Source organism: Plasmopara halstedii (assembly GCF_900000015.1).
Source record: "Plasmopara halstedii genome assembly, contig: Scaffold_1583, whole genome shotgun sequence".
NCBI lineage: Eukaryota > Oomycota > Peronosporomycetes > Peronosporales > Peronosporaceae > Plasmopara > Plasmopara halstedii.
Window position 1 is genome coordinate 373,323 of NW_020188494.1, and position 25,191 is coordinate 398,513.

A 25,191-nucleotide genomic window follows, 5' to 3' on the forward strand; every position below is an offset into this window, starting at 1 on the left:
CGGGGAAGATTGTAACGGAGTTACACGTACCCTAGTATGATAGGGTCACACGATGATTTGACCACAAAATGGAGTTACAGTAGTCATGCATTTTAGAAGCCTTACTATTTTCTTAGGGAAACCTAAAGATTCAGATATATGCGGCTTTGCCGCAAATCAATCGAAGAAATACAGTTTGCATTTTGGATGAAATATCTATTTTGCCTTGAGTTCAGGCTGTGGTTACTCTTGGAGTAAGCGGATTGCTGCCCGCCACACTCGAACCGGCTCAAATATAGATGTAAGGTCATCGACCTTAGCTTAGCTTCCTCTAAGCGAAAGAGCCACGGCAGCCCAGCTGCGAAGAGCGTGTTATTGAATTTTAACTTGGCCAAATTAATGCAACAGATAAAAGTCAGCCAGCTCGTGATATGGAACTACTACAAGTGTGTACCCGTTAAGTGACGGCATTCTTGCTAGGCTTGAAGCAGTTTGTGATCTATCAAGGTCATGCGGCTTTGCGCACGGCGACATCATCGCCATGTATCTCACAAAGTATAGCAAGGTTATTATCATTTCTGGCTGAGTGTGCCTTCGAGGTTTGCATAAGCTAGGCTGACATAACGTGATGGCGAATGTGGCCTTCATCGCCCAAATGATTAACTGTCGCACTTCAGAGTGCCGACGTTTCGCTTCGAAGAGGCGATTCGGGATATGACGGCACACGAGCCAGGCACAACATTTGTAACACTGCTAAAGCGTTCAGTAGCGCTGTTTTTTTGTCCCAATGTTTGCAAGATTGAAGTTTTAATTTAATCGAAACGCTTTAATCCGTGGTACTTCACGATGAGGTTCTATAGCACAGAATTCTGTATGACTCTCCCTGTGTGTGGACTTTATATTGTGACTTCCGCAAGCTGCACTGGTAATATTGGCATTGCTGTCGTTTGTAAATTAATTGAGTACGATGACTCCGCCCGCTGCTCACCATGACATAGAGGATCGGCTAGCATAGCTTGTCGGTGATCATTTAGTCAGATAGAGCTCCGCACCTTACACCTAAGTTTCGGCAAACTTTGTTCAAAGTGTGATTGCCTTAGTGGCCCTAAGTAATGTATTTCCACTTCAGATCGCGAGAGACATGAAATAATCTAACGCGTAATTACATAAAATGAATTTGCTCAGAATCACTTCCGTAAAGTGACCGCGAACGAAATGGTCCCAAAACATGTGTATGGTATATACAGCATGGTAAAAACATCTACATGCGATTTACAATATCATCTATATACTCGGATTGGGCCCCTTATTCCATCGATATTGGAATGTCGATACATTTCAACTTGTACAGCGACCCCGCTTTCACGAGCCTATTGGCTGCAAAGCGTTCTGTTGAAGACGACACCGTTTTAACCATCTTCTGTTGTGGAGAATTAATCCGCTGAGACAAAAATTAGCTGCTATCAAGTGCTGATTGGATAGTGAGACGGTTGGTCTACCACAGGAGTGATTGAAAACTTTTTACGTGAAAGTGTTGGATGAGTCACCGAATTGAGATCTTGCCGCTGCAAGATTGTCGTAGCGCTGTAAATCTTTGCAACCTGACGCACCCTTTCTCGTCATTCTTACAGTACGAGAGGTAGGTTTGAGCAGCGCGGTCCTCACTTTTTAGCAAATGTGATTTAAGCATGCGTCATGAGACGACTAAACTTTGCTGGTACGTAAGACAGTCCATAAAGCAAATATAGTCCCTTTACGGCATCTCGCTTAAAATACTCGCTGCAATGAAAGGGGTATGTCCAAGGTTCAAGTGACCATAATGTTCCGCAGCACTTTTCTTTATGCGTTAACGTTTGCGCCGGAATATATGTTGTATATAGTATGTGTAATTCGCCACATCTCGTTTGCCTTCCTGACACAGAGTGTTAATATGTACCTATGTCTCACCAAATTTTCTTTTTGCTTCGGGAGACAGTGTCTATAACACCACACTGTTCCCTTGGTAATGGCCATTGATGCGTGGCAAAAATAATTGTCAAATATAATTACGCACACCCCGATGCGAGGGCGCGCTCCTGGCATGTTTCCTGTCACCACGCTGTCGTATACCCTCAACTAATTATATATAGAAGATACTCGTTGATTGATCGAGGATTTTCCGATCCACTCTTCGCAGTTCAATACTTTGCGAGGGATTTCAATAAATTTATTACATGACGGTAGATGCGCTGGATTTCTCCTCCAGTACTACCATGAGCTCGGTAATCCCCCCGGCAATTACTTGCACTCATAACCTCACGGAAAGACGTCAAATCCAGCGACTCGCCTACATTATAGGGTGTACTCCTATATACCAACTACGAGTAAGAACCTTTTTGCGCCACGAATCCAATAGAATTCATTGCTGCACACGGTGTCGCTGGCTCAGTTATATGTCACACCACGTCAAGTATGAACTATTCTTTAAATATCTGCTCGAATTTGGCTCCCAGGCATAAATACCGCAAGACACAGTCGCTCAATAACTTACTCACTGAAAAATCTAGCAAACAGCAATTTTCTCTGAAAGCACGCTCACATCTGACTCTCTCGGAGTCAGTCGTCGTTTCAAGCTTAACTGAGAAACCGCAGCTCACCTTCAATTCGATTTTCAAGGCTCTCAATAATATCATTGTCTGGTGTACTCTAACAATATCATTGTCAACTATACCCTACCGAAGGTGTCGCGGATCTATGCCCATGCCAACAGCGTCCCTGTTTTCTTGCAGAGGCGGTTCACGTGATGCCAATGCTCCAGTAGGATAAAAGCTTGTGTCATTAAATGCCATCAACACAGGACGGGTCTTTTATTCTCAAGTACTGTAAATAAGCAAAATAAGCTAGCTTGAACGGATCTACTTAGCGCATTGTGTGGGGTGGGTTCTTTTTTCCGACCACTCTGAATTGATAAATAGTGTTACACAAGGTAGCTGCACCCGATACGCTATACATGTTAATGTGCGCTTTGGCATTTCATCTTGATGAAATTTTGCCAGCCGAAGCACATTTACACGATGTCTTTTTTGTCAGAAATACAAACCACTCGACATGCCTCTCTCGAAATTGACATCAATAAAAAGAGCCTCAAAAGCATTCTTAAGGTGGCATCTATATATAAGCGATAATTACACTACAAAATCACGACAAGTCGCAGATCATTTAGAAACATTTGTCATTTAAACGTTATATTTTTAAGAAGAGCCAATATTCTCAAATCTGGCGCATTTATTATCTTCAAACGACGCTATGCTTGTCAGTGTTCATCTGCTTATTGGGCTCTACGGAGTATTCTATTGTTCTTTCGTATATGGAGGAAGCGACATTGAGATCGTGCTGGATACTGATGGATTTGTAGCTGTCGACAATCGGGTCGCTGATAGTGTTGATTCTCGAGTGCATGTTAGTGAAGAAACTGATTTCGACCTTAAACGCGTTCGTGAGAACATAAAGATTGATGATGTCGTTAAATCTAACGAAGATTCAGTGATAACAATGCTGCAGCGAGAACTGGCGACTGTCGACCAGATGATCAAACTCCAAGAAAAGAAGCTTCAGGTATTGCAGAAAATGCGTAGTCTCTGGCTGCACGAGCAAGAAGCGCAACTACATCAAGATGTAGAGGAGTTGAAAAAAGAGAGTGCAAATGTCGTGGAATTTATTGAGCAAAAGTTGAATGATGTGATTGGAGAGACTGAAGCAGTATCAACATTTGATACATATTTTGTCGAGAAAGCGTCGATCACTATGGAGACAGAAGTGATTGGTATGACAAGTACAGTCATGGGTACAATGCACTTGATTGCACTTGCGTACAAAAATGGTTTCATTGTGTTTTATACGTCGCGCATGAAGGAGATGGTGCGACTGGATACAAAAATGCGAATGGTTGAGCAAATATTCCTTGAATGGCAGGATGACCAGCCGTGTCTTGTTGTGACATTTGAGACTTCAGAAATTGGTATCTACGAGCTTCAGCTCACTGATAAGAACGGAAGTGTTGGTGATAATCAAGAGCCAATGGTTACATATGCGGGTGAGCCTGAATTCTTGTTAAGTGTCAGTAGATTTCGTAATTATCAATTGCCATATAAAGTATCTGGATTATCGATCACCCGATCTTCCCGTCAACTAATTTTAGCGGTTGCACAAATTGACGGAACGATTGACTTTCGAGCGTTAAATGGGACCAGTTTGCACAAGTTCCAGACAAATGCATCAATATCCGTAGTAGAGATAAACAGAAATCGCTTAGCGTTCAGCGATATGGCCAACGTTGTGATTACTATTTTAACACGCGCTCATAGCCCAGTCTTCTACACTTGTCCAGGATCATCAGCGAATGTGGAGTCCATAGCTTTTGATGTATTGCAGCCAGACATTATATACGTAGGTACTCAACGAGGAGAGATTCTGGTCTACGCTATAGCTGGTACAACTTCTGAAGTACTGGCTTGCCGACTACTCTCTCGATCTTTTGTGACAAAAAGCACAGAATACAAGGCTCCTGTTTTGCTTGTAACGACCGAAGCCTATGTCATCGCAGCTGAGAAGGACGAGATCGTTGTGTTTAATATTTCTAGAATCCTTCAAAATGGTATTTCGCTTGTGCAATTGTGCTCAATTCGCCTTCGCAAGCCGCTATATATGACCCAGGGTGACTTAAACAAGTTTCCAAGAATGATGTATTCCGAAGAAAATTCGGGCTCTTACCTCACTATCATCAGCAGAAATAAAGAAGGACAAGACATGTTAACTATATATTACAGCCTTCTTCCAAAGGAACGAGATACGCTTGATTACCAGTGGACACTATATCTCCCTGGCATTGTAATTGTTATCGCAGTTGTCGGAGCTCAAGTATTTCTCAAATGGAAGAAACCAGCTAATGTGAACCCGTGGACTTTAAAGTATGATTCGGTTAGCTCACGGTATATGAAATACAAGGATAGAAAGTATCCCGATCACAATTCTGAATATCATCGAGACTATCCTAGCCACACGTCTGAATTCGAACAATATGGTAGCGATCAATATCATTCTCTGAGTGATGAGTTGCAACGAAGAATCGCGCAAGAGCAACGGGCAAAAGCTCGCTCACTCTAATTATTAATGTACGTTAGATCAGCTCAAGTTTTATAGCCTTTTTTCTTAACATATTGATGCACCGTAAAAGCGGCAACCATCGTGCTTTGATCAGAAGCGAATTCAAAGGTCGCATCTCTCGAAGGGAGCCCAGATCGCCGGCAGAGTGCTAACCATTACACTCAAATGTCCAATGTAAGCTAGAAAATTCTCACAATAACAAGATAGTTGAGACAAAATCGCAGTACTATCAGTTTCATCTTATGCAGTAAAAAATAGATAGTTTCGGGTTAATCTTTGCATGCCGCATTTAAGCATGAGAAAAGTGCGTGTAGTCGTCGTCCCGAAGAAAGTCGATACATCTAAACGCATAGACAATGGTACAAAATCTGAAACAAAGCAAGAATTTATTGGATGGATCCCGTTTGACTATCTGGTAAATCAACTCAAGGACGACGTGAGTCGATATTGGCAATGTGATCCTTTCAAATATGATCTTTGTGACGAACTTGGCAATGTTCTTCAAGACAATAAAGTGCTTGAGCTCGCGCATTTTCACCCTGCAACGTTGCAGCTTAGGCAAAATGAATGTCAACCACCAAGTGCAATAAGAAAAGCCATGAAAACGTCGGAATATTTTCGAATGTATGACCAGCTCTTCAATCTCTTCGTGTTTCATGCTTTGCAAAATCGTCAAAGGTGCTCACTCCGAATAACTAGTTACCAGTTCAAGATACTCTTGCAGAAAAGTACCGCAAGAACGATTTTTCAGCAAGAAAAGAAACTGGTTTTTGATCAACGCGTGGCTTTGGCTTTTCAAGCCGCTCAGTCGAATGTCAATAATAATGGAAATGCAAGTGCTGGTATCAATTTTGATGAGTTCTTGGATGCACTGATGGATGTTGCGTTTTTCATGCATCCAGATACGGCAACGAAGGAGCAGTCATTTGAAAACCTTGTGATTGATTTCATCATACCATTTTATGCAAAAGATCAGCTTGCTCCTGGCTCTGAATCCTTGTCGTGGGATCAAATGGATGAGATTTTGGAATCAAATAAAGTAAAATTGATCGCTCAACAGTTTTCGAAAACGATTCAATGTCTTGCTACGTCGTACAGCTTGGACGTTGGGTTTGCTCATCGACGCAGCGTCTTGGGTTATCAAGAGTTTCAGCGCTTTCTTCGTGAGGTGATCCCGACAACTGTACCCATTACCTCGACTGAGGTGTGCAGATTATTTATGCATCATTGTCGCAGAAGGCAAGATCAAAAAGAAGAATATCCCGAATTTCAGCTTGTAAAAAAAGAATCAATAGCTGCTATCTATTGCCGGAGCTTAAAATCGTACCCGTTGGAGATCAAGTGCGAAAATATGATAGACGTTCTTGGACATATCGCTCTTCTCGCAATTCCTCGACTTGCTAAAGCAATGAAGTCAAGTATTTTTAATTTCTGTGACGTGAATTTCAAAAACAAACTTGGCATTCTGTCTTTGAAAACTCTTCTTCATCACATTTCAGACAATTTGAAAGCAGAAAAAAGCATTTTTGTCAAAAAGAACAACGACTTTGATCAAGCGAGAGCGCTCTTTCTCTTGAAATTTCGCAAGATGCATCGCGAAGATGCACTTGTTGACTATCAAAGCAGCTATTCTTTATGTTGGTGACACAAAAGTTGTGAAAGGCGGTTGACGACTGGGGGTGCATTAAGTTGAATTTATAGGCACATATTGACAGTAAAGCTTCACTATTACGAGACTTGCAAAAGATACCCATCCATAAGAGCACAATTATCTCACGGCAATCAGAGGTGCTTGTAGCATTCGTTATTACTGATTCATTATTTTAATGATAAAACACTTTCTTTTAAATTGTAGTCTGCGATAACGCATCAACAGTGTAATGACTTTTGCAGACGACTAGACGCATCAATTTAAGGCGACAGCTGCTTATGATGAAGCTGTCACATGCATTGGATAATCAACGCCGGGTAAGCGCGTCATGACGTATACACAAGCAGTACTGATACCTTTTCTCTCGAGGAGGATTGGGCTTCTACTGAACAATTCTTCGTAGAAGGTATTTAATCGATGCGCACGCAAACGCGACTGTATAGCTAACTTCACGACCGGCCTCTCGCTCGCCCAGCGTATACGTTATATATATGCCAAGCATTGCGTGATAGAAGTCGTTTTTAGATTTATCGGACTAAAGTGAAATGTGAACATTAGCTGCTGTTCGCTTTGTTTTCTCATACCAAAGGCTTACTTACTTCCTCAACAATCTAAGAGTGCTTACTAGATTTATGGGAACAGTATTCGGGCTCTAAGATGATGGCTGAAGTGTATATAGCAACTCTGTGATGAGGCTACAATCAGGCTATCAGAAAGCACAAATATCAGTCCATTTTCTCATTCTTGTTACAGTGCATCCTTCAAATTAATTAACACGAATTGCAACTGCAGCGGGCTGCCGTAGCTCTTTCGCTTAGAGGAAGCTAAGCCAAGGTCGATGACCTTACGTTCTTTACTAGAACCTGTACGAGTGTAGCGGATCGCAATCGGCTATCTACAACAGTAACCACAACCTTAATTCAAGGCAAATAAACTCTTCCGCTCAAAATGTAAACTGTTATTCTTTGTTTTATTTACGGCAAAGCCGCCTGTATCTTAAATATATAGGTTTTCCTAGTTAGACAGTAAAACCTAATTTAAATGCGTAACTACTGAAAATATAGCCACGTAGTAACTTCTTGTTAAGGTGTGCCCACGTCATTGTGTGGACACACCATATCGTGTGACCCACCCCTTCATACAAGGGTACGAGCTACCCCGTTACAGCAATTCTCTACCCGCATGAAGCAAATATACAGTGATACTGCTGTCAGAAGCTTTTTTAGACTTACGTCGAAGCCATGGCTAAACTTTGCGATGTGACTCGGCGCAAAATCGTAAACATCGTTTGTATATTCATTATCTAAGGGATAACGACCCTGTATAATCTGGTACATTTACTTTTTCTGACTTTAAATATGCACGTAACGAGTGTGTGGTACATGAAGACGTACATTACTACGTGGACGTCGACAAAAGTATCTACTGCACTATCGCGGCAACATCGCCGCAGTAAGTGATGTTTCTCGCAGATACGGTCAAAACGAGCTAACCACTAACTTTTGATTTTTATCAGAGCCGAGATGTCTCATGCGGTTTGCGATCGCAACTTCCATAGAAAGCATGAGTTTGATGTCGGATACGTTGCTGTCGCTCTGATCCATTATTGTACCCATAACTTCTTTTCATCACCTATCATTAAAGTGTATATAAAAGTATATACTTTATTGTGTATATAGCAGCTAGATAAAATTACGTAATCATAACGTCTATAAAACTATAAAATAGACAAACTTTTAACGGAGCTAAACAGGTTGGGGGTTCCCCCCTGGTGCAGTGGTTAAACACTGAGCCGTTGACCAAACAGTCCCCGATTCACGCATCACAAGGTCATGAAAAAACCGGGTACAAGCTTCCTAAGCACAACCATGAGAAAAAAGAAAGTGATAATAAGCTGTGCAAATAAGAATCAAAAGGTTGAAGAGTTGTTCCATCTACAAATAATTTGCTGGGCAACTCGCAGGGAGAAAACTTTTACTCTAAGAGCTAACGTCCGGGGAAAGCTTCTAGAATAAATAGCACTAAATTTACTCTCATTACAGATGCGTGATTGTTTGTTTTGCTTGAAACGTTCCTATCTATCTTATTAAAACTTTGTATCGCGTAGTGTGAGGTAGCAGTCCACGTGTCTCATAGACGCCTCTCACCTTGAGTACAATCCTGACACTTCATCATGTTTCCTGGCTTCTGTGTTTCTAAGCTTCACCTAAAGGCCAACAAACGATATGTCATACTTAGATGCACTGCAAAACACATGCACGCCTCCAAACCCTCTCCACTGAAAACTCCATTTAAGTCATAATCATGTTTTTATCACAAGACCGCACACTTGGAGCAAGATACTTGGGGAATCACTAAAAACAAGTTATGTTTCGATCTTTACTCATTCTGATGCCAGTCTTAACCGCATTAAAGATAATTTACAACATGATCTTTTGATGCGTATGTGGCCATGATAGGCGGACTTCTCGCGGTTGATGACTCGCAATCTATGGTCGGAGAGATGTCAGCGGTATTTTGAATAGAGCATTTACAATGAGTCATCGAGTTTTTGCTCACCCCATGTGTGCTTATCGAGATCCATACGGCCGAGTCATTCTAATATACAACAATACTCTAACAGCGAGGTGCTCTCTACACTCCACCTCGCACCTGCACAAGCTGTGCTTTCTATGCCCGTTCTCCACGGCTGATAGTGGCACGACATCTCGCCATGGAGCTCGCGGGGGAAACTGATTTTTATTAATTAGCTGTCGCTAACTGAGCAAGCCAACATTGACCGTCTTAATGCGCAAAACTCGCAGCGAAATTTGATGCAGTCGCTCCAAGCGAAATCATGTCGTGAATTTAAGGTCGAAACATTAGAAGTCGCACACTTCGGCGCAGCAGAGAGGTTTTGTCCAAGCGAGGAGTGCAACACTTGATCAATTGTCGCACTGAGAGCGCTTGTGCCCCTCAGTTCACAATTTGACACAATAAACGCTTGCGCCTAGAGAAGTAGCGGCTGAATGCATCCGTACCGCCATAAGAACCAAACTATTGAGACTAAGCGCGGGCGAAATTCGCGAACTTAGTGACGAAAGCTCATGAGGTCACCTATTTTATGGCCTTACGGAACCAGATGTCCAATTCGAGCTTCATCTCATACTTGGTCCTGCAAAGTCCAAGGCAAAAGTCGATGTTAAGGTTTTGGTAGAAGGGTAGCCGTAGTGCATCTTTTGTTGGTTATGGGCCTTCAAATTCTCGTGATGCATTTAAAACAAGTTTTCTGCATCGAGTTGGCTTCAAAACAAGACCAACTTACCAAAGCATGAGATGCTGCAAAGATTGAAGGAACGTATTGTTTTGATGTGTACGTGCAAATACAATTCTGTATAATTATTCTTTTATACGATTGTACAATAACCACAAATTGTGTAATTGCGCAAAGCGCCGAAGTACTAAGGCATTAAAGACGTGGGAGACTCTCTGAAGCACATAGGGCTGATGATCTGACTTCAAGTAACGTAATACTGATGAAATACCACTTTCGATCCTGAAAGCAAAATAAGTATTTAATTACTTTATAGGCTCTTGAAACTGCTCCTGGGCGCAGGGTACGATCAAAGCATTGTTTAACTTTATACGCAGACCACTAGAGTCAGAGATTTCTTCGTGCAAGGTGCACGGAGCACTGTAGTAGCAAATTTAGTCAATCTGGTGACTCTGCTACGAAAAGAATGTAAGCTACCTGAGAATGGAGCGCAATTTTTCACTCTAGGACTAGACAGGTTTAGACAACTTATCTTTATTGTTGGTCCTGGTGGGCTCAGGGAACCGACCAATCGGAATATAAGTGGTAATCGCTTGTCTGAAGACACTAATTCGCTTGAAGTATGCAGTGTTGAGACATTTCCAAGGATGCCCCAACGCCCGTCGGTGGGAGCACAGACGAGTATGATCAATTGCAACATGTTGATGGCCTTTCGCTTAGCTGACGGATCTATCAATTTCTCATGCAGGGCAGCAATACCCCTCTCTGCGTTGAGTAATTCGAGTGGGGTGATTCGGGGGATGACTGTCTATACCATAAAGTCTGTCTGACACACCAGCAATACCAGTCGTATCGCCGGCTGGTGATGCAGCTATATCGACTGTATTGTGCTAATGCACAAACGTCTTTAACGATACAGTAATACATTGTACACGGGGTTGGATGTGATGTGTAGAAAGTCGGAATACAATTACTTGAGCATATGCGCTTCACTGGCTGCCAACGTAGTCAAGTGTAGTTTCGGTACCCTCAAAACTCCCTGTTCTGAAGCTTTCACGGAAAAGCATATCAAGCGAAGCAATCTCGAAATTCGAAGGCTATCGTAGGATTTTTAGTACCTCTACTATAGAGAGATTTGATGAAGTAGCTTGTCGTGACCACCAACTAGCACAAGTATACTGATATGGCACGGGCCCTCACCAGTCTCGGTAAAAATGAAGTCAAATAATGCTGAAGACTGCCGCAGATGTGATGATTTGAATGTTGTGATAGAAAGCCTCACATTTGGCGCAAATCCGGTTATTCCGATCCAGATCGGCCATTCAATGTAGTCTCTGGCAATTCATCGTTTTTCTGAAACTTGACTCGACGCAGACGTCAAAGAACCTGCATTGGTAATTGCGTATTAGTATCTTCGTCTTGAGTAAATATATATCGCCCAGATAAGACAAAAAGTTAATTGCACTGAAGAATGATCCTGTCGATTTTAGTAAGAAAACGTTTTGGCTTTAATCCATTCTGATCCATGCAGATATCGCGTCGTTGTACGCAGTGACGCAGTCGCCATGTCTGACTTAATGTGGTGGCGGATGCACTTATGCATCGCTCGTCACAAAAGTGACGTTGCCAATTGCAAAGGCAAATCGTACAGCGTCTGGTTCAGACGCAACATGTGCTGCACTGCTGAAAAGATTTTTGGTGGAAAGCTTGCAAGTTCTCTGTCAATTATCGAAGCTTTTGCCTCGTTGATTCTAATTTAAGGCTTGTAGTATCACAGGACCGTCCTACTTGATCCGCAACGTTTAGTTGTACATCGAGATGAGGTTCTCGAGAACGCGGTGCTGGAGAGGAACAGCCGCGGTCTAAATGAGTTCTTGGTGAGATGGCTGGAGTATTCAGCGAGCAAGAATGCGTTACTCTGCGCAGCCGACTTGGAGTAGAGAATACATTATACTCGAGATAATGTACTGGTGGCCCAACATGTATATGTGGGTAAGCCCATATGATCGCACGTGTGAAACGTGCCAACGGGCTAATGATCTTAACGCCTTTGATCAGCCTGGCGGTTTTGCTAAAATGTTGATAGTCGGTCTGTATAGACTTATTTGTTTGGTCTTAAGAAAGGTGAATCCGGTAATATTGGCACTGTGGTCTTTGTAGACCCTTTGGACAAAATGGTCCATCTCGCTGTTATCAGCATGACTATTGATGTGCCAATATATGGGATTTGGATTTGCAATTTACGACAAGTCTTGGCAAACATTGTTCAGAAGAGCTAGGCAACAAATTGAACATGACAGCTACTGACTATGCGCATAAAGATAGCCAGACGGATCGCGTCTATCACGTGACGATATCTATCTCCAGAGCACTTGCGCGTGAAGTCTGCGTTGAACAACATATGCCCATGTCTATACAGACTCCTACCCATTTTTCATGAACAATCCCCGTGATCATTTGACACCGCCCTGAAGTGCAATTGGTCCTTTGGATGAGCTGTCAATACTATACAGTTCGCAGACATCACTTCGTCATAAGATCAGTGTCTTCATCTGAAATAAGATTAAGCGTCATGCGCAGCGTGCACGATGTCAAACCTGAGAGCTAGGATGTACAAAATTAAGATGCCGAGGGTGTTGGGTCAAGACTCGGAAAGTCACTACAGCCGTTCTCTGTACTCCTGAGCTTATCTTTAAGCACGAGGGAGACTAATGGCAATTGTGTAAGGTCCATGTGTTCTATATATAAATACGAAGCTACCAATATTAATTCCAAAAAAATCGATGATAATCTATAATTCTTGAATGTGGTTTCTATTAATTTAGTGATTACTAGTCAATCCCATGTTGCCGACGGAGTCGAACTTCTTTCCAAAATAAGTATCCGCTCCACTATGGTCTAAATTAACGCAAGTCGACGAAGTTCCCCAGCGTATCCTTTCTGTTTGCTGCTAAGATTATACCTTTTTTGGTTGCAGGTGGCTGTCGTTGGTGAGAAGCGGTGAATTTGAAGAGATAAGAATCATTTCGCCTAGAGCATGAGCTTAAGCATCATACAGACCAGCACAAATTCCAGTGGAAAATTTGTAACAGTCTTGACGCCGAAGGAAATAATCTGTTTGGTGTAAATAAATTTTCTTTCGTCAACATAATGCATGATTATTTGAAGGATCCTATCAACTTACTGTTGATAAAGATACCTTAAGAAATGTCTACGTGGCTTAACCAAATTCCAATAATCAAATTGGGATTTTGCCAAGATCGATCACTTTCGTCCTTTAAGTATGGTACGATTATTGGATATCAAGGACTTCATACAATATTTTTAACAAGCTCTCATTTCGGCATATAATTTGGTCTGTCAAGGTACGCAAAGAGCTAGGAATGACTGGCTTACAGCGAATATTGTTGCAATCAACCTGCAGCTTACTAAGAAATATTTAGAATTTAAGAAGGTCGTTGCATTTTCGTTGACTTTGGTTTCTTCAACACATCGAGTGTGTCTCGTGTTTAGCTTCATCACAATAGCTAGCTCCGTCTTGGTATTGGCTTGCAATTTCAGCTATTTCGGCGTTCGTGTATCACATCAAAATCAGAATTAAAGCTTTGCAGGCCAGTGTATTAATTAGAGTGCTGAAATCCGGAGACTAGTTCAGATGTTGGTAAATCTGACCTAAATCGAGGTTCATTGATGAAGTCTTTTCCCGTTCACCATTCTGCAGCCAACCTGATTCAAACGAGGCATCCGAGTTACTGTCTCACCAGCTTTGCCGAATCCGTGGCCTGCATCTCGGTACGGTATTGCTAGAGCATCGCACACAGTTGGAAATCGTTTGGGGGCGCTCTGCAGTATCGAAGCTAAAGGCTGAACATGCTGTGCTACACCTCACTTATGAATACGATCGATCCTTATATTCAGAGTATCGACAGGCGACAAACTTGAAAAATGGCTGGGCAATCACGAAAGGTCGCTTAGCATATTGCAATCGTTTGCAGGTTACTTTGCTTCTATTTCTCCAAATTCATCTGTCGGGTCTGATTTCTCAGTATCGTAATAACTTATCACTTGAGGAAGTGATGCAAGCAAAGTAGTTTGACGTAGGACATTTTGATACAATTGCCAACTTTACCAATTCTAATCGGCTTTTTTCAACATAGGTATATGCCACATTTAAGAAGGCCTGATGTTTACTGTGTGTATGTTCACTAGAACACGGTTGCGATGTGTAATATCCAGCAAAACAGAAGAAATTGTAGCCGTTTCCTTGGACCAATGCATCAGACGAGTCGAGAAAGAATAAATGTTAATGAGGTAGGCATAAAGAATTTTCTTTTGTTTACAGAAACCATGGAGAAGAGCTAACCCACCGAGAACAATTTTATTAAAGCCTTTGCGGTGGACGAAAAAGGATACAAACTACTTATAGGATCCAAAATTATCTTTCATGTACATGTACCATACATGTGGACTATATATCCACAACGGCACACGCTCTTCTCTCTCTTGATATCATGACCAACATTAAGTGGACACCGATGCGCTACCTCGCTTATGGCGTCGGTCATGTGCTTAACGACATGTGTGCATCCACATGGTTCTCATATCTTCTCGTATTTCTATTACATGCTGTGGGAATGTCACCGGTAGACTCAGCTATCGTGATGTTCTGTGGTCAGATCGCCGATGGTCTCGCTACTCCATTGGTCGGAGTCTTCTCAGACAAGTCGTCAGGTCTACCATGGCTTGGCTTAGGTCGTCGCAAATTGTGGCTAGCTATTGGTTCAGTGTTAGTCATTCTCTGCTTCTTTTTCGTCTTCGGAGCTTGTGTTCCACGCTGGTTTTCAGCCTCACCCAGTCGAACTGTAATGCTCGTATATTACAGTGTAGCTGCTAGCATCTTTAATGTGGGATGGGCCACAGTGCAAGTCTCCCATATGGCATTGGTGCCTGAGTTATCAAATGATGATAACGTTCGCTGTATTCTTAACAGCACGAGATACGCATTTACGATTCTGTCAAATGTGATGGTATTTTGTGCCTTCTTAGTGCTTTTGAAATTTGTGGAACCGTTTGGAGAGCCCGATGCCGAGAAATTCACACTTTTGGCGTATCTTTCGTTAATCATTGGAGGAATGTCTACTGTGGCATTCTTAGCAGGAACGCCGGAAAAAATGAAGGGGTTCGCGAAAGAAATCAATGCAAGTGACATTTTGGCTACGAGTCCAGTAGTGGCGGATCTTGAGGGTCAAGGACCCAATACTTACAATTCCGAAGAAAGTATTTATGCTCAAAATATGGAGGTGGTGAAATCAGACATGCCATATGACCACATGACTTGGAGATGTTGGTTCAAAGTGGGTATGTTTTACCAGGTCGGGCTGGTCTACATGTGCACGAGGCTTGTGGTGAACATCACGCAGGTTTTTATCTCTTTTTACTTAATTGTGACTCTTCAAATGTCAGCTATGTCCATCGCCATCGTACCGCTTTTGGTATATCTGTCTGGCTTCACAGCTACATTTTTCCTTCGATATTTAAACGAATCGCTTGGACGTATGGGATCGTTTGCTTTGGGTGCTGGATTGATCGTGGTAGCGCTCGTACTCTCATATTTTCTCGCTCCTGAGACAGCAAAATGGATATATCTGTTCTCGATCGTATTGGGCATGGGTAATTCTATCATCATGGTCACTTCAGTGTGTCTGACGGGAGATTTGGTAGGAAAAAACGTTGAAAGTGGAGCCTTTGTATATGGGTCCATGAGCTTTACGGACAAAATCTCAAACGGCATGATCATTCTTATTATTCAAAACATGCGTCAACACCTTCAAGATTATCCAGAAAAAGATGGAGAGCTCTTGCGACAGGTGTATTGTATTCTCCCTTCTCTTGCTGCTTTCGTCGGACTCTGCACGGTCGTATTTATGACACACTGTGAGAGATCAAGCGGCATGAGGCGGCGTAACGCGAAAAGTGCGTCCAGCAGTACATCAGACGAACTTGATACTTTTCTTGTGCACAGTCCGCCTAAATTGGATGGCTACGGTTCGGTTCAACAATGAAAACATCTGCACATTTGTGTAGGCGAAGGTGGTGAGCTGCATTTTGCTATGTCGGGTCGTAAATCACTCAATACTAGATGGTCTTATCATGACATCCATCACCTTTAACGACATATCTTCTTATATAAAATACATTGTCTCAATCTATCACATTGATCAAGTCGAAATCGAAATATTTACATTCATCAAATTTCACCAAGAATGGTATCAATGCTCCACCAGGTATAGCGTGCAGCAACGCCCATGAATGCAACACGTCACTTCCAGAGTTGGGACTGCTAAAATTTTATTGAAATGCTCCACCTTTACATAATCCCCGGACACGCTTTCTAGATATGAAAGCTGTTCTCCATTGGCCATAGTATATTTGTATTAATTTTGCATCCTGTCTAGACAGCTTGTTTAGACTGCTGATTCTAGCAATTATCTCTCGAGCGCTGAAAAGTTAGAAGTGTGCAAGAAAGGTTTGCACCTCAAATTGGACATCCATGACTAATTTAAAACTAACAATTGCATTTATTCAAACGCACTTTGCAGTATGGGCAAGCTTATCTCATTTTAATCTGCATGTTTCGTAACACCTCACGCACTCGAGCAACTGCAGACAAGGCTACCATTATCGTTATTTCATCAAAAGACGTGGACGCATCTCTTTATGTGAATAAAGATGTAATTATTCGGATGTTGATGGGAGCTCGAGTCTGTTTTTAATCGGCTGCAACATTAGCTCGAGAATTTGCTTAACCTGTTTTTCCAGTTCACTCGTGACTTCTTCACGAGTCTGACCCACGCGACCAGCGAGTTCTACATAGTATTTCAGCTTTGGCTCTGTGCCACTAGTTCGCAATGTGGCGATACATCCATTAGCAAAAGTGTACGTAATCATCTCAGTTGAGTCGCTTACAGGAAGCACTGCGCGTTTATCAGGTTGAGAACTATCATACCCCGTCGTAAGGTCCCGCACACCAGTAATTGCAAAGTCGCCGCAGCTCTGCCAATACTCACCATTATTGCGTAAACGTGCGAAGATAGACCGAATCTTTTCAGGATCGTTGCATTTCACATAGTGATTGTGCGTCACAAAGTGTCCGTGGCGTTCGTACAACGTTTGAAGGTGTTGGCTAACCGTCATCCCTTTGGCGTGCAAATGCACTGCAATTTCAGCAAACACAGCAGCCGCAACAACACCGTCTTTGTCTTTAACAAGATCACCGAGGCAAAATCCGATTGCTTCTTCAAATGCAAATAAAACCGTCTTTCCATTTTCACGCAACGCGGCTGTTTTGTTGCCCATCCATTTAAATCCAGTCAGCGTTTCTTCGAAGCTTACGCCCTCCGCATTCGCAACAGCTCGCAACATTTTTGATGACACAGTCGATGCAATGAAGTACAGTTGGGAGCGGTTACAGCCTGGATGAAGACGTAAATACTGCTCCAACTCCCAACATCCTAAGAGAACTCCAATCTCATTTCCTGTGAAAATACGCCAACCAGACAGAGAGGTCGAATCGCGTTCAGCTGCTGCTAGACGATCGGCATCCGGATCATTGGCTAAGATCAAGCTTGCTCCGCTGGTTTCGGCAGTTTCAATTGCAAGTTGCAACGCTCCTTTGCCTTCTTCAGGGTTCGGAAATGCAACAGTTGGAAATTCGGGGTCTGGTAATAATTGAGCTTGAACGGGAATATACTTTTTGTGGCCAAAAGCCTCAAAACAGCGACTAGTAAAAGCGTGACCAACACCATGCATGGCCGTGTAAGCAATTTTCAACTCAGTATCAGCGTTGGCCTGTGGAAAGCGACAGAGATTGGCGCTAGCCTTTTCAAAATAGCATTTCATCAGCTCCTCGGTGGGATTACACAGCAGTTCGGGGAAGATCGTTCGAAGTGATTCAAGCGAGTCATTATGTAATCTCCAAGGAGCAAGGTTGGACATAATTTGAAGAGCAATCCCCTCATCATGCGGTGGAATGATTTGGCTTCCATTATTCCAATACACTTTGTAGCCGTTATCAGCCTTGGGGTTATGAGATGCCGTGACCATCACTCCGGCCGCACAACCTTTTTGCTCGATACAAAACGGGACCAAGGGCGTAGCCACATAATCGTCGTATAGATAAATCTTAAAGCCACTATACAGACAGACTGAGGCTGTAAGCTCAGCAAAGCGTCGGGAACTCAATGAACCTTGTTGACGATGGTCATAACCCAGAGCTATCCCCATTTGCTTGGCTCTAACACCAAACTGTTGGGTAAGATATTTGCAAATTCCTTGTGATGTTTGAATGACCACGAGGTCGTTCATGCTCGCGGGTCCTGGACCCATCACAGCGCGTAAACCGGCGGTGCCGAACGTAACACGATTACTAAACAGCTCGCGAATACGAGACACATTTTTAATTGCTACCAGGTGTTGCACTTGTGCCTTAGTAGTAGCATTAACGTCCCAATCTGCCCATTGCTGAGCTTCGGCTAGCCACTGCTCGTCAGTGCGCCAGCTCATTATTTAATCAATCGATACTTCAACCGTGATATTTTCGTAACTCTTAAAAAAGGAAATTAGAGCAGATGCCACTTAATGTGCAACTTATTTTTTGCATTGTCAAATTTTATATTAAGAAAAACTGACAACTTGTGAGATATAATATATAAACTGCCACTTGATCACTTGTCTGTGGAAGTAAATACAGGACATGTACGATCACTACAACATCCACTACATCCTACCGGCAGCTACGTGGACAGCTGGCCCGTGATGGCTTTAACCAGCCAGTCAAGACCCTCGTAGATTCCATCTCCGGTAGTTGCAACACATGGCTGCACAAAAGTAGCGTCAGTGGTCAAGTCGGCCAGCTCCATTCTTTCTCGAAGTTCTTCGGCCGTAAGAGCGCAAGGCTGATCCTGCTTATTAGCATAAATCAGAAGCTTCGAGTTGGCAAGCTCTTCGGCCTCAAAGATCAAGTGCAGCGCCTGCTTGGCCTCATCAATCCGCTCAAGATCCGCTGCATCAACAACAAAAATAACGGCTTCATTGTTGCTGATGTAATGTTGCCACAACGACCGAATCTTTTCCTGGCCTCCAATGTCCCAAGCTGTAAATGTAATGTTTTCATATTCAAAAGTCTCGACGTTAAAACCGATAGTCGGAATGGTGTTGATCCGCTCACCCAACTTGATCTTATAAAGTAACGTGGTCTTGCCAGCGGCATCGAGGCCAATGATCGTGATGCGACTTTCACGGTTGCCAAAGTATGAGGTCAGGCTGCCGTACAGCGTCTGGAGTGAGAAGGAGAAAATATTGCCCATTGGGAGAAAAGACTTGAAATTGTTGGGTGCACTTGAAAGAAAATTTTAAAGTAGGTGAAGACTTTGAAACGAAAGAAGGAGTGTTGGTCGTCGAAGTAGCTTTGTTGTCTTCTAATTTGTATAGAAGAAAACCACTCAATCACAGAGCTAAGATAGAAGAACGTTATCTCCCCTTTTATTATGTGTTCTTAGAGTAAAATTCGATAAAATCCCAAAAATGCGAGACGAAGACTCTACGCCGCGTACATTCCTTCACTCGTGAGCAAGTGACTAATGGCAGTTACCAATTCACTCTGTGCAATCTCAATACTTGGATTAGCAATTTTATCTAACAAGAGGCGATCCAAATGTTGACGAATCTTCTTTATGAGGACACCAATACGAGCCACAGCGTTAAAGTGAATCCAACCATCCAGCGTCAGCAGATTTTTCTCGTGAGTCACTTCTAAGTGGCCTCCAAACAATAACAAGGCGTACGTATTGACCATCGTACATTCACGTACAAAAATCTTCGATGTTTGTACCAACTCGGTGTACAAAAGCCAAGGTGAATCGTAATTGTTTTGACTAAAGTTGCACGACGATGGATGCAAGAACACACGCTCGCGCTGATTAGCCTCCGTAACTGATCGTACATAATATCTGATCTGTTTAGCATTGTGATCCTCTTCAACGACACCGTGTGCAGCTTGAAAGTACTTTTGTTCCGGGTATACAACTTGTACGACGTTTGCGTACAGACCCGCACAAAGTGCTGCTTTGATCATGCGAGGCGCGTTTGCATTTGCATTGTAAAGAACAGCACGAGAGGATTCATAGAATCCGATGTTATCTAATTGCTGTAGATATTGATGTTTTAATTCAACAATTGACTCCATAGTGTCATACGAAAGCCCAGCTTCGCGACAGAAATCTCGCTTCATCTTCTGTCCACGTAAAGGCGCGTAGCGCTCTACCAACTTCCATAGCAACAAGTGATCACTCTTCCAACTTCCTCCCAGCTCCTTCTTTAATGCATTTTGGTTCACACGTATTTGGGGATCAGATGTACTCATCACAAACGGATTTCGGCTCGAAATACAGGAAGCAATGATCGCGACAGGCTCAACACAACGGAGAATTGATCCGTATACAAGAAACTTGCCAATACGAGCATCCAGTGGCAACATTGCTAAGTGCTTGCCCAACGGTGTCAACACGACTTGTAAATCGTTATTGCTTTCATTCTTGAGATTTTTCCCTACCATTTCAAACGCAGCAATATCGACCAGTTCTCGTATCGCTGAATCAATCGAGTCGTTATTAGGCGGTTCGATCGCATTGGCAAGAAAGCCCTTAATCGAGCCAAGTTCGAGCTTTTTTATTTGCAAACAGAGCTGCTCTAACGAGACGCGATGAATTTCGGCAGACAATTGAGCGTCCATGGAGGCAAAACGCTTAGTTGAAAACAATCGATAGCAGGTGCCAGCCTGCACACGCCCTGCTCGTCCTTTCCGCTGGTCGCATGCAGCACGAGATGCCCAACAGTCTAACAATTGCGAGCGTCGAGCACGACTATCGTACACCATTTCCTTTACCTTTCCGCAGTCAATGACGGCTGTGATATCATTGATAGTGATTGAAGTTTCAGCGATATTCGTACTCACAATTACTTTTGTCTTGCCAGGCGGAGCAGATCTGAAGACCATCGCCTGATCTGCTCCTGAAAGTGAGCCGTGCAAAGGCAAAGCCCAGACCTTAGATGAAAACCCATTGTTTCCATGCGTGAGCATCTCAATAACTCGCTTGATTTCAGCAGTTCCTGGCATGAAGATAAGAATTGCACCATCATCAACTTTGCTTTCTGACTTCTGAGAACAAAGGTAACGCACTAAATGAACGATCAGATCAAAATCTATTTTGCTATCGTCCACGCGCGTTGCGATCTCCTCATATGTCATTTTGGTCAGTGACTGGAGCTCCATCGTATTCCCTTTATCGTCTTGTTTCTTGTGAGCTTTTAACAAACAATTTGGCACTTTGTACTGCGTTTGCTCAAGAATGTCCCCTAAGAATTTAAGTTCGACTGGATATGTAAAGCCAGGAATTTCCAGCACGGGGCACGGCGAACTTGGCGTTGATGTAAAGTACTTGACGAAAAGGTTAGAGTCCATAGTAGCACTCATGAGAATAAGGCGCAATTCGGGGCGTTGGGGCAACAATTCTCGAAGAATGGACAACAAAAAATCTGTATCTACATTGCGTTCATGAACTTCATCAACAATCACGTGCGACACGCCTGACAGCTGCCGGTCGTTCAGCAAACGTCGCAGGAGAACACCAGTCGTACAGAACAACAGTCGCGTATTCACAGACTTTTTCGCTTCCATACGAATCTGGTATCCAACAACGTCTGCAATATTTTCACATCGTTCCTGTGCCACACGCGTGGCCACTCCTATTGCAGCAATACGACGTGGCTGTGTGCAGACAATGTTGCACTCACCACCCGCCCCACGATTGATGTACTCATCCAAAATATACTGTGGAATCTGTGTCGTTTTACCACAGCCAGTAGCTCCACAAATAAGCACCACTTGATTCTCTTTAACACACTTGATCACTTGACTTTCTTCCTTGCTAGCAGGAAGTTTTGCTCGAGCAGCTAGCATCTGCTGATAAGATTGTTGACTGTCTTTATCTTTTCTTAGCTGTAAGAGTTTCTCACTGATTCGACGCGTAGCTTCCACATCAAGACACTTTGAACTGGAAGAATGTGCCTTTCGCTTGTCATTTCTATCATGCCCACGCTTGAATTTACGTGATTTTGACCTGTCTTGTTCAGCTTGCAAAGGCTCCGCAGAAGTCTCATCTTCAATCACATTAGTACGTATGAGTTGTATTCTGGCCGGACTGATCGTTAATCCTATTTGGTCGTGCATGTACGTATCAATTGCAACGTATATGTCGTAGATCATGGGCTCACCTATCGTGGAAACGCATTTTTTTAGTGCTTCACCACATGCAGCAAGTAAATGTGGTTGATGTTGAGGTTCTTTTGACGTCAAAGCGACGAGCGGCAACTCGAATGGATACTTAGATGGGCCTGACAAGAAAATATACAGCCGAAGCGCGTCTGTCATCTCGAATTCAAGCAACTGGGAGCTTGAATTATCGTCAAGCGGCGTTATTCGAAGTTTCTCCTCATAAATTGTCTCAAGCGCAAAGATCTCATTTTGGCGGTGTTCCAGTAACGCGTCACTCATCTCAATTACTGTGTCTACCTCCTTCAAGCTAAAGTATCTTTTCACATAGGGGAATAGCTTCGATAACAATGTAAATAGCGTTAACATTGACGGCGTCTTAACTTCTTCTTCGCACATGCACGCGTTTTCCTGTAAAAACTCACTTGCAACAGCCACAGCATCGCGACGGTCATAACCAAACTTCATCAATCGCTGCACTAACACAGATGTGCGGGGTATATCCGACGTTGATAGCACCACATCGAGCTGCGTACCCTCTGGATTAAACTTTTTCGGCAACTCGCCTTCAGGGACGTTCAAACAAAGCCAATCAAAGATAGCAATCATGCGTACATCTTCAGTACTTCTTCCATCTAAACCCAAGTCACACAAGTTTTGCATCGCACTTTGAATCTGCATCGAGGTGAAACCAATCGCTTTCAATTTTTTTGTTGCCATCTCTCTAAAAAAATTCCTTTGTTCAACAGTATCTTCATGTAATTCTTTGTTTCTGCTAGTCTTCGGTAATTCACCCATATTTTTCAGTACATTTTCGATCATTTCTCGGCACTGTGCACTCATCATGACTTGCTTTGGCATGTTTGCTCTTTCTCGATTCTCTCTCGACCGCTGTTTTCTATTCTTTTCTTGAGTCTGTGCTTGTTTCGCAGTCTCAAATTCCTTATAAGAAGCAAATTTTCTGTCCATCGTCAAGATAATTTTCTTGTCGTTCGCTTTCTTCGCTAACTTTTTTTCTTCAGTGGCTTCACCCCATAAATCCACGTCTTCCGAATCCACTGTCGTCATTTTCTTCTCCAATCTTACCGGTTGTTCCTCTCTTTTCACTGCAATTGCCGCCCCTTTAGCGTTTCCGTTTTCTTTCAAAGTCGTTTGCGAGCTTAATGCCAGCCACAAGTCTCGATACGGATCCGGTAGCTTCCTCTCATAAGGTTGCAAAGGTTCAACGTGTTTCAGCGCCAATAAAGCAGCACAGTGTTTCGCATCATCCTGTGTATCAAATTCTTGCTCCGGGCGAAAGTTTAAATCTTTGCTACTGTCTTTTGCATCCGGTAAAACGCAGCGCATTCGAAATTTGGCTGCGTCCTTGCTTTTCGCTCGCGTGTAGACAGCGTTTCGACGCTTTTTGGACTGGCAAAAGTCTTGTAGTAGCTGCATGGGCGTGCGCTGCCATTCCTTACATAGTATACCTTGACGTACGGCGTCTCCTTTAGACACGCTTACGGTGCCAGCCCCGCGCTGGCGGTGGCCTGGTTGACGCGAACGACCCATAATACAAGAATGAAAATCAATACATTGTGGGATAATTGCTCCAAAAGAATGACCACATTGGTACATTTAGCGAAACTTAGAAGGTTAGAAAACAGACGTCGCAATAGCACAATCTCTAATTCCGATAACTTTTAACTTTAAGCGTCAGCATGGCAAAATAATCAAGGATCAATTACTGACTGTCTCGAAATCGACGAATACGCACTTTTCACACAACTGCACGACTAATGGTGTTAAGTGCTCATCGCAAGCACTACATGGTCACGTACATTATCCTTAGCAAAAAACGCATACATCATTAGCATACATACAAAAATAAACTAAAGAGGGATGTTGATTGCTGAGAGTAGTGGACTCCAATTCATTCCGTTGCATCAAAGGCGTCGGAAGGTCCGCATCTTGTAGGTCAGCTCTCACCACTTTCCCTTCCAGCATATGGCGACGTACTATAGATAGCGTCAAATCTTGACATGTATCTTTTAGCAGCGGATAACAAAAGCTTGCAACGAAGCATTTCAAGGGTGCCAAGTTCGTATGAGGGGCAAAGAAGCAATTATTCGCAGGCAGAAAATCTACAAGCAACGATTTTTAAATTAAAAAATTCATCTTGGGGTATACTATCGTTATGTCTTTAGGACATCTTTGAACATTCTCGACTCATGAGCCCTGTGTCTATGACAAACACCCAGTCTAGCTGCGGAGGGTGCATCTACGGACAGTAGGTCCGCTGCTTCACAGGAAGCACATTCCAAGCCCTCGGCAATCGAGCGCCACACACCGCGCCTGCCTCGGGCGTCGGATTTCCTCGTCAAGGATTCGGAGGAAATCGACTAAGAGTCGAATACTCCTTTCCCGGCATGGGAAGACGAGGGGGATAAGGTGCGCCAACGGCGCGACGTGAGCCCGGCTCGAACCTTGCGGACGCTGTGTCCGTTTTTCGACATCCGGGGAAGTGGTCGTATTGCAAATAGTCTCGACGAGGCACATGAGTAGCAGTTGGAGGCTGTCCACAGAGGAGCTCTCATGTGCTCGTATTCACGTTCGGTCTTAGACCCTCTTGTGGGATACGTCTTTCGCTCAGCGGATCCTGCTACTGAAGTGAAAGACGCGATCACTTGATCGTTAGGCGTCGATGTAGTCGGGCCCTTGGCCACTACACAAGCTAAGCTTGACGAGCGGAAAGCTCTCCGAGCTCGCTTTCTGGTACCCCAAAAAATCCAAATGGATTGGTACCGCGCTCGACCTCGAGCTCAAAGAGGAAAGCTCCTGTACCCGCAATGCGGACCG

The 25,191-nt window shown here is 43.3% G+C and overlaps 6 protein-coding genes across 6 annotated transcripts; 3 read left to right on the forward strand and 3 right to left on the reverse strand.

Moving 5' to 3' along the window:
- Nucleotides 1-3,264: 3,264 nt before the first annotated feature.
- On the forward strand, nt 3,265-6,986 carry PHALS_01670 (WD40-repeat-containing domain; the record flags this gene model as incomplete). Its single annotated transcript, XM_024716105.1, has 6 exons — nt 3,265-4,935; nt 5,082-5,129; nt 5,192-5,295; nt 5,416-6,762; nt 6,823-6,909; nt 6,977-6,986. The coding sequence occupies 6 exons, from the start codon at nt 3,265-3,267 to the stop codon at nt 6,984-6,986; spliced, it is 3,267 nt and encodes a 1,088-aa protein (XP_024581737.1).
- Nucleotides 6,987-8,130: 1,144 nt separating this feature from the next.
- PHALS_01671 (uncharacterized protein) lies at nt 8,131-8,371 on the forward strand (the record flags this gene model as incomplete). The annotated part of the gene is made up of 2 exons (XM_024716106.1): nt 8,131-8,224; nt 8,289-8,371. 2 exons carry the CDS (start codon nt 8,131-8,133, stop codon nt 8,369-8,371), a joined length of 177 nt encoding a protein of 58 aa, XP_024581738.1.
- A 6,165-nt stretch (nt 8,372-14,536) lies between these two features.
- Nucleotides 14,537-16,087, forward strand: PHALS_01672 (Predicted sugar transporter; the record flags this gene model as incomplete). Its single annotated transcript, XM_024716107.1, has 1 exon — nt 14,537-16,087. One exon carries the CDS (start codon nt 14,537-14,539, stop codon nt 16,085-16,087), a length of 1,551 nt encoding a protein of 516 aa, XP_024581739.1.
- Nucleotides 16,088-16,760: 673 nt separating this feature from the next.
- PHALS_01673 (hypothetical protein L917_04611) lies at nt 16,761-18,587 on the reverse strand (the record flags this gene model as incomplete). The annotated part of the gene is made up of 1 exon (XM_024716108.1): nt 16,761-18,587. The coding sequence occupies one exon, from the start codon at nt 18,585-18,587 to the stop codon at nt 16,761-16,763; it is 1,827 nt and encodes a 608-aa protein (XP_024581740.1).
- A 230-nt stretch (nt 18,588-18,817) lies between these two features.
- PHALS_01674 (adp-ribosylation factor) lies at nt 18,818-19,390 on the reverse strand (the record flags this gene model as incomplete). The annotated part of the gene is made up of 1 exon (XM_024716109.1): nt 18,818-19,390. One exon carries the CDS (start codon nt 19,388-19,390, stop codon nt 18,818-18,820), a length of 573 nt encoding a protein of 190 aa, XP_024581741.1.
- A 233-nt stretch (nt 19,391-19,623) lies between these two features.
- On the reverse strand, nt 19,624-23,904 carry PHALS_01675 (atp-dependent rna; the record flags this gene model as incomplete). The annotated part of the gene is made up of 1 exon (XM_024716110.1): nt 19,624-23,904. The coding sequence occupies one exon, from the start codon at nt 23,902-23,904 to the stop codon at nt 19,624-19,626; it is 4,281 nt and encodes a 1,426-aa protein (XP_024581742.1).
- Nucleotides 23,905-25,191: the final 1,287 nt, after the last annotated feature.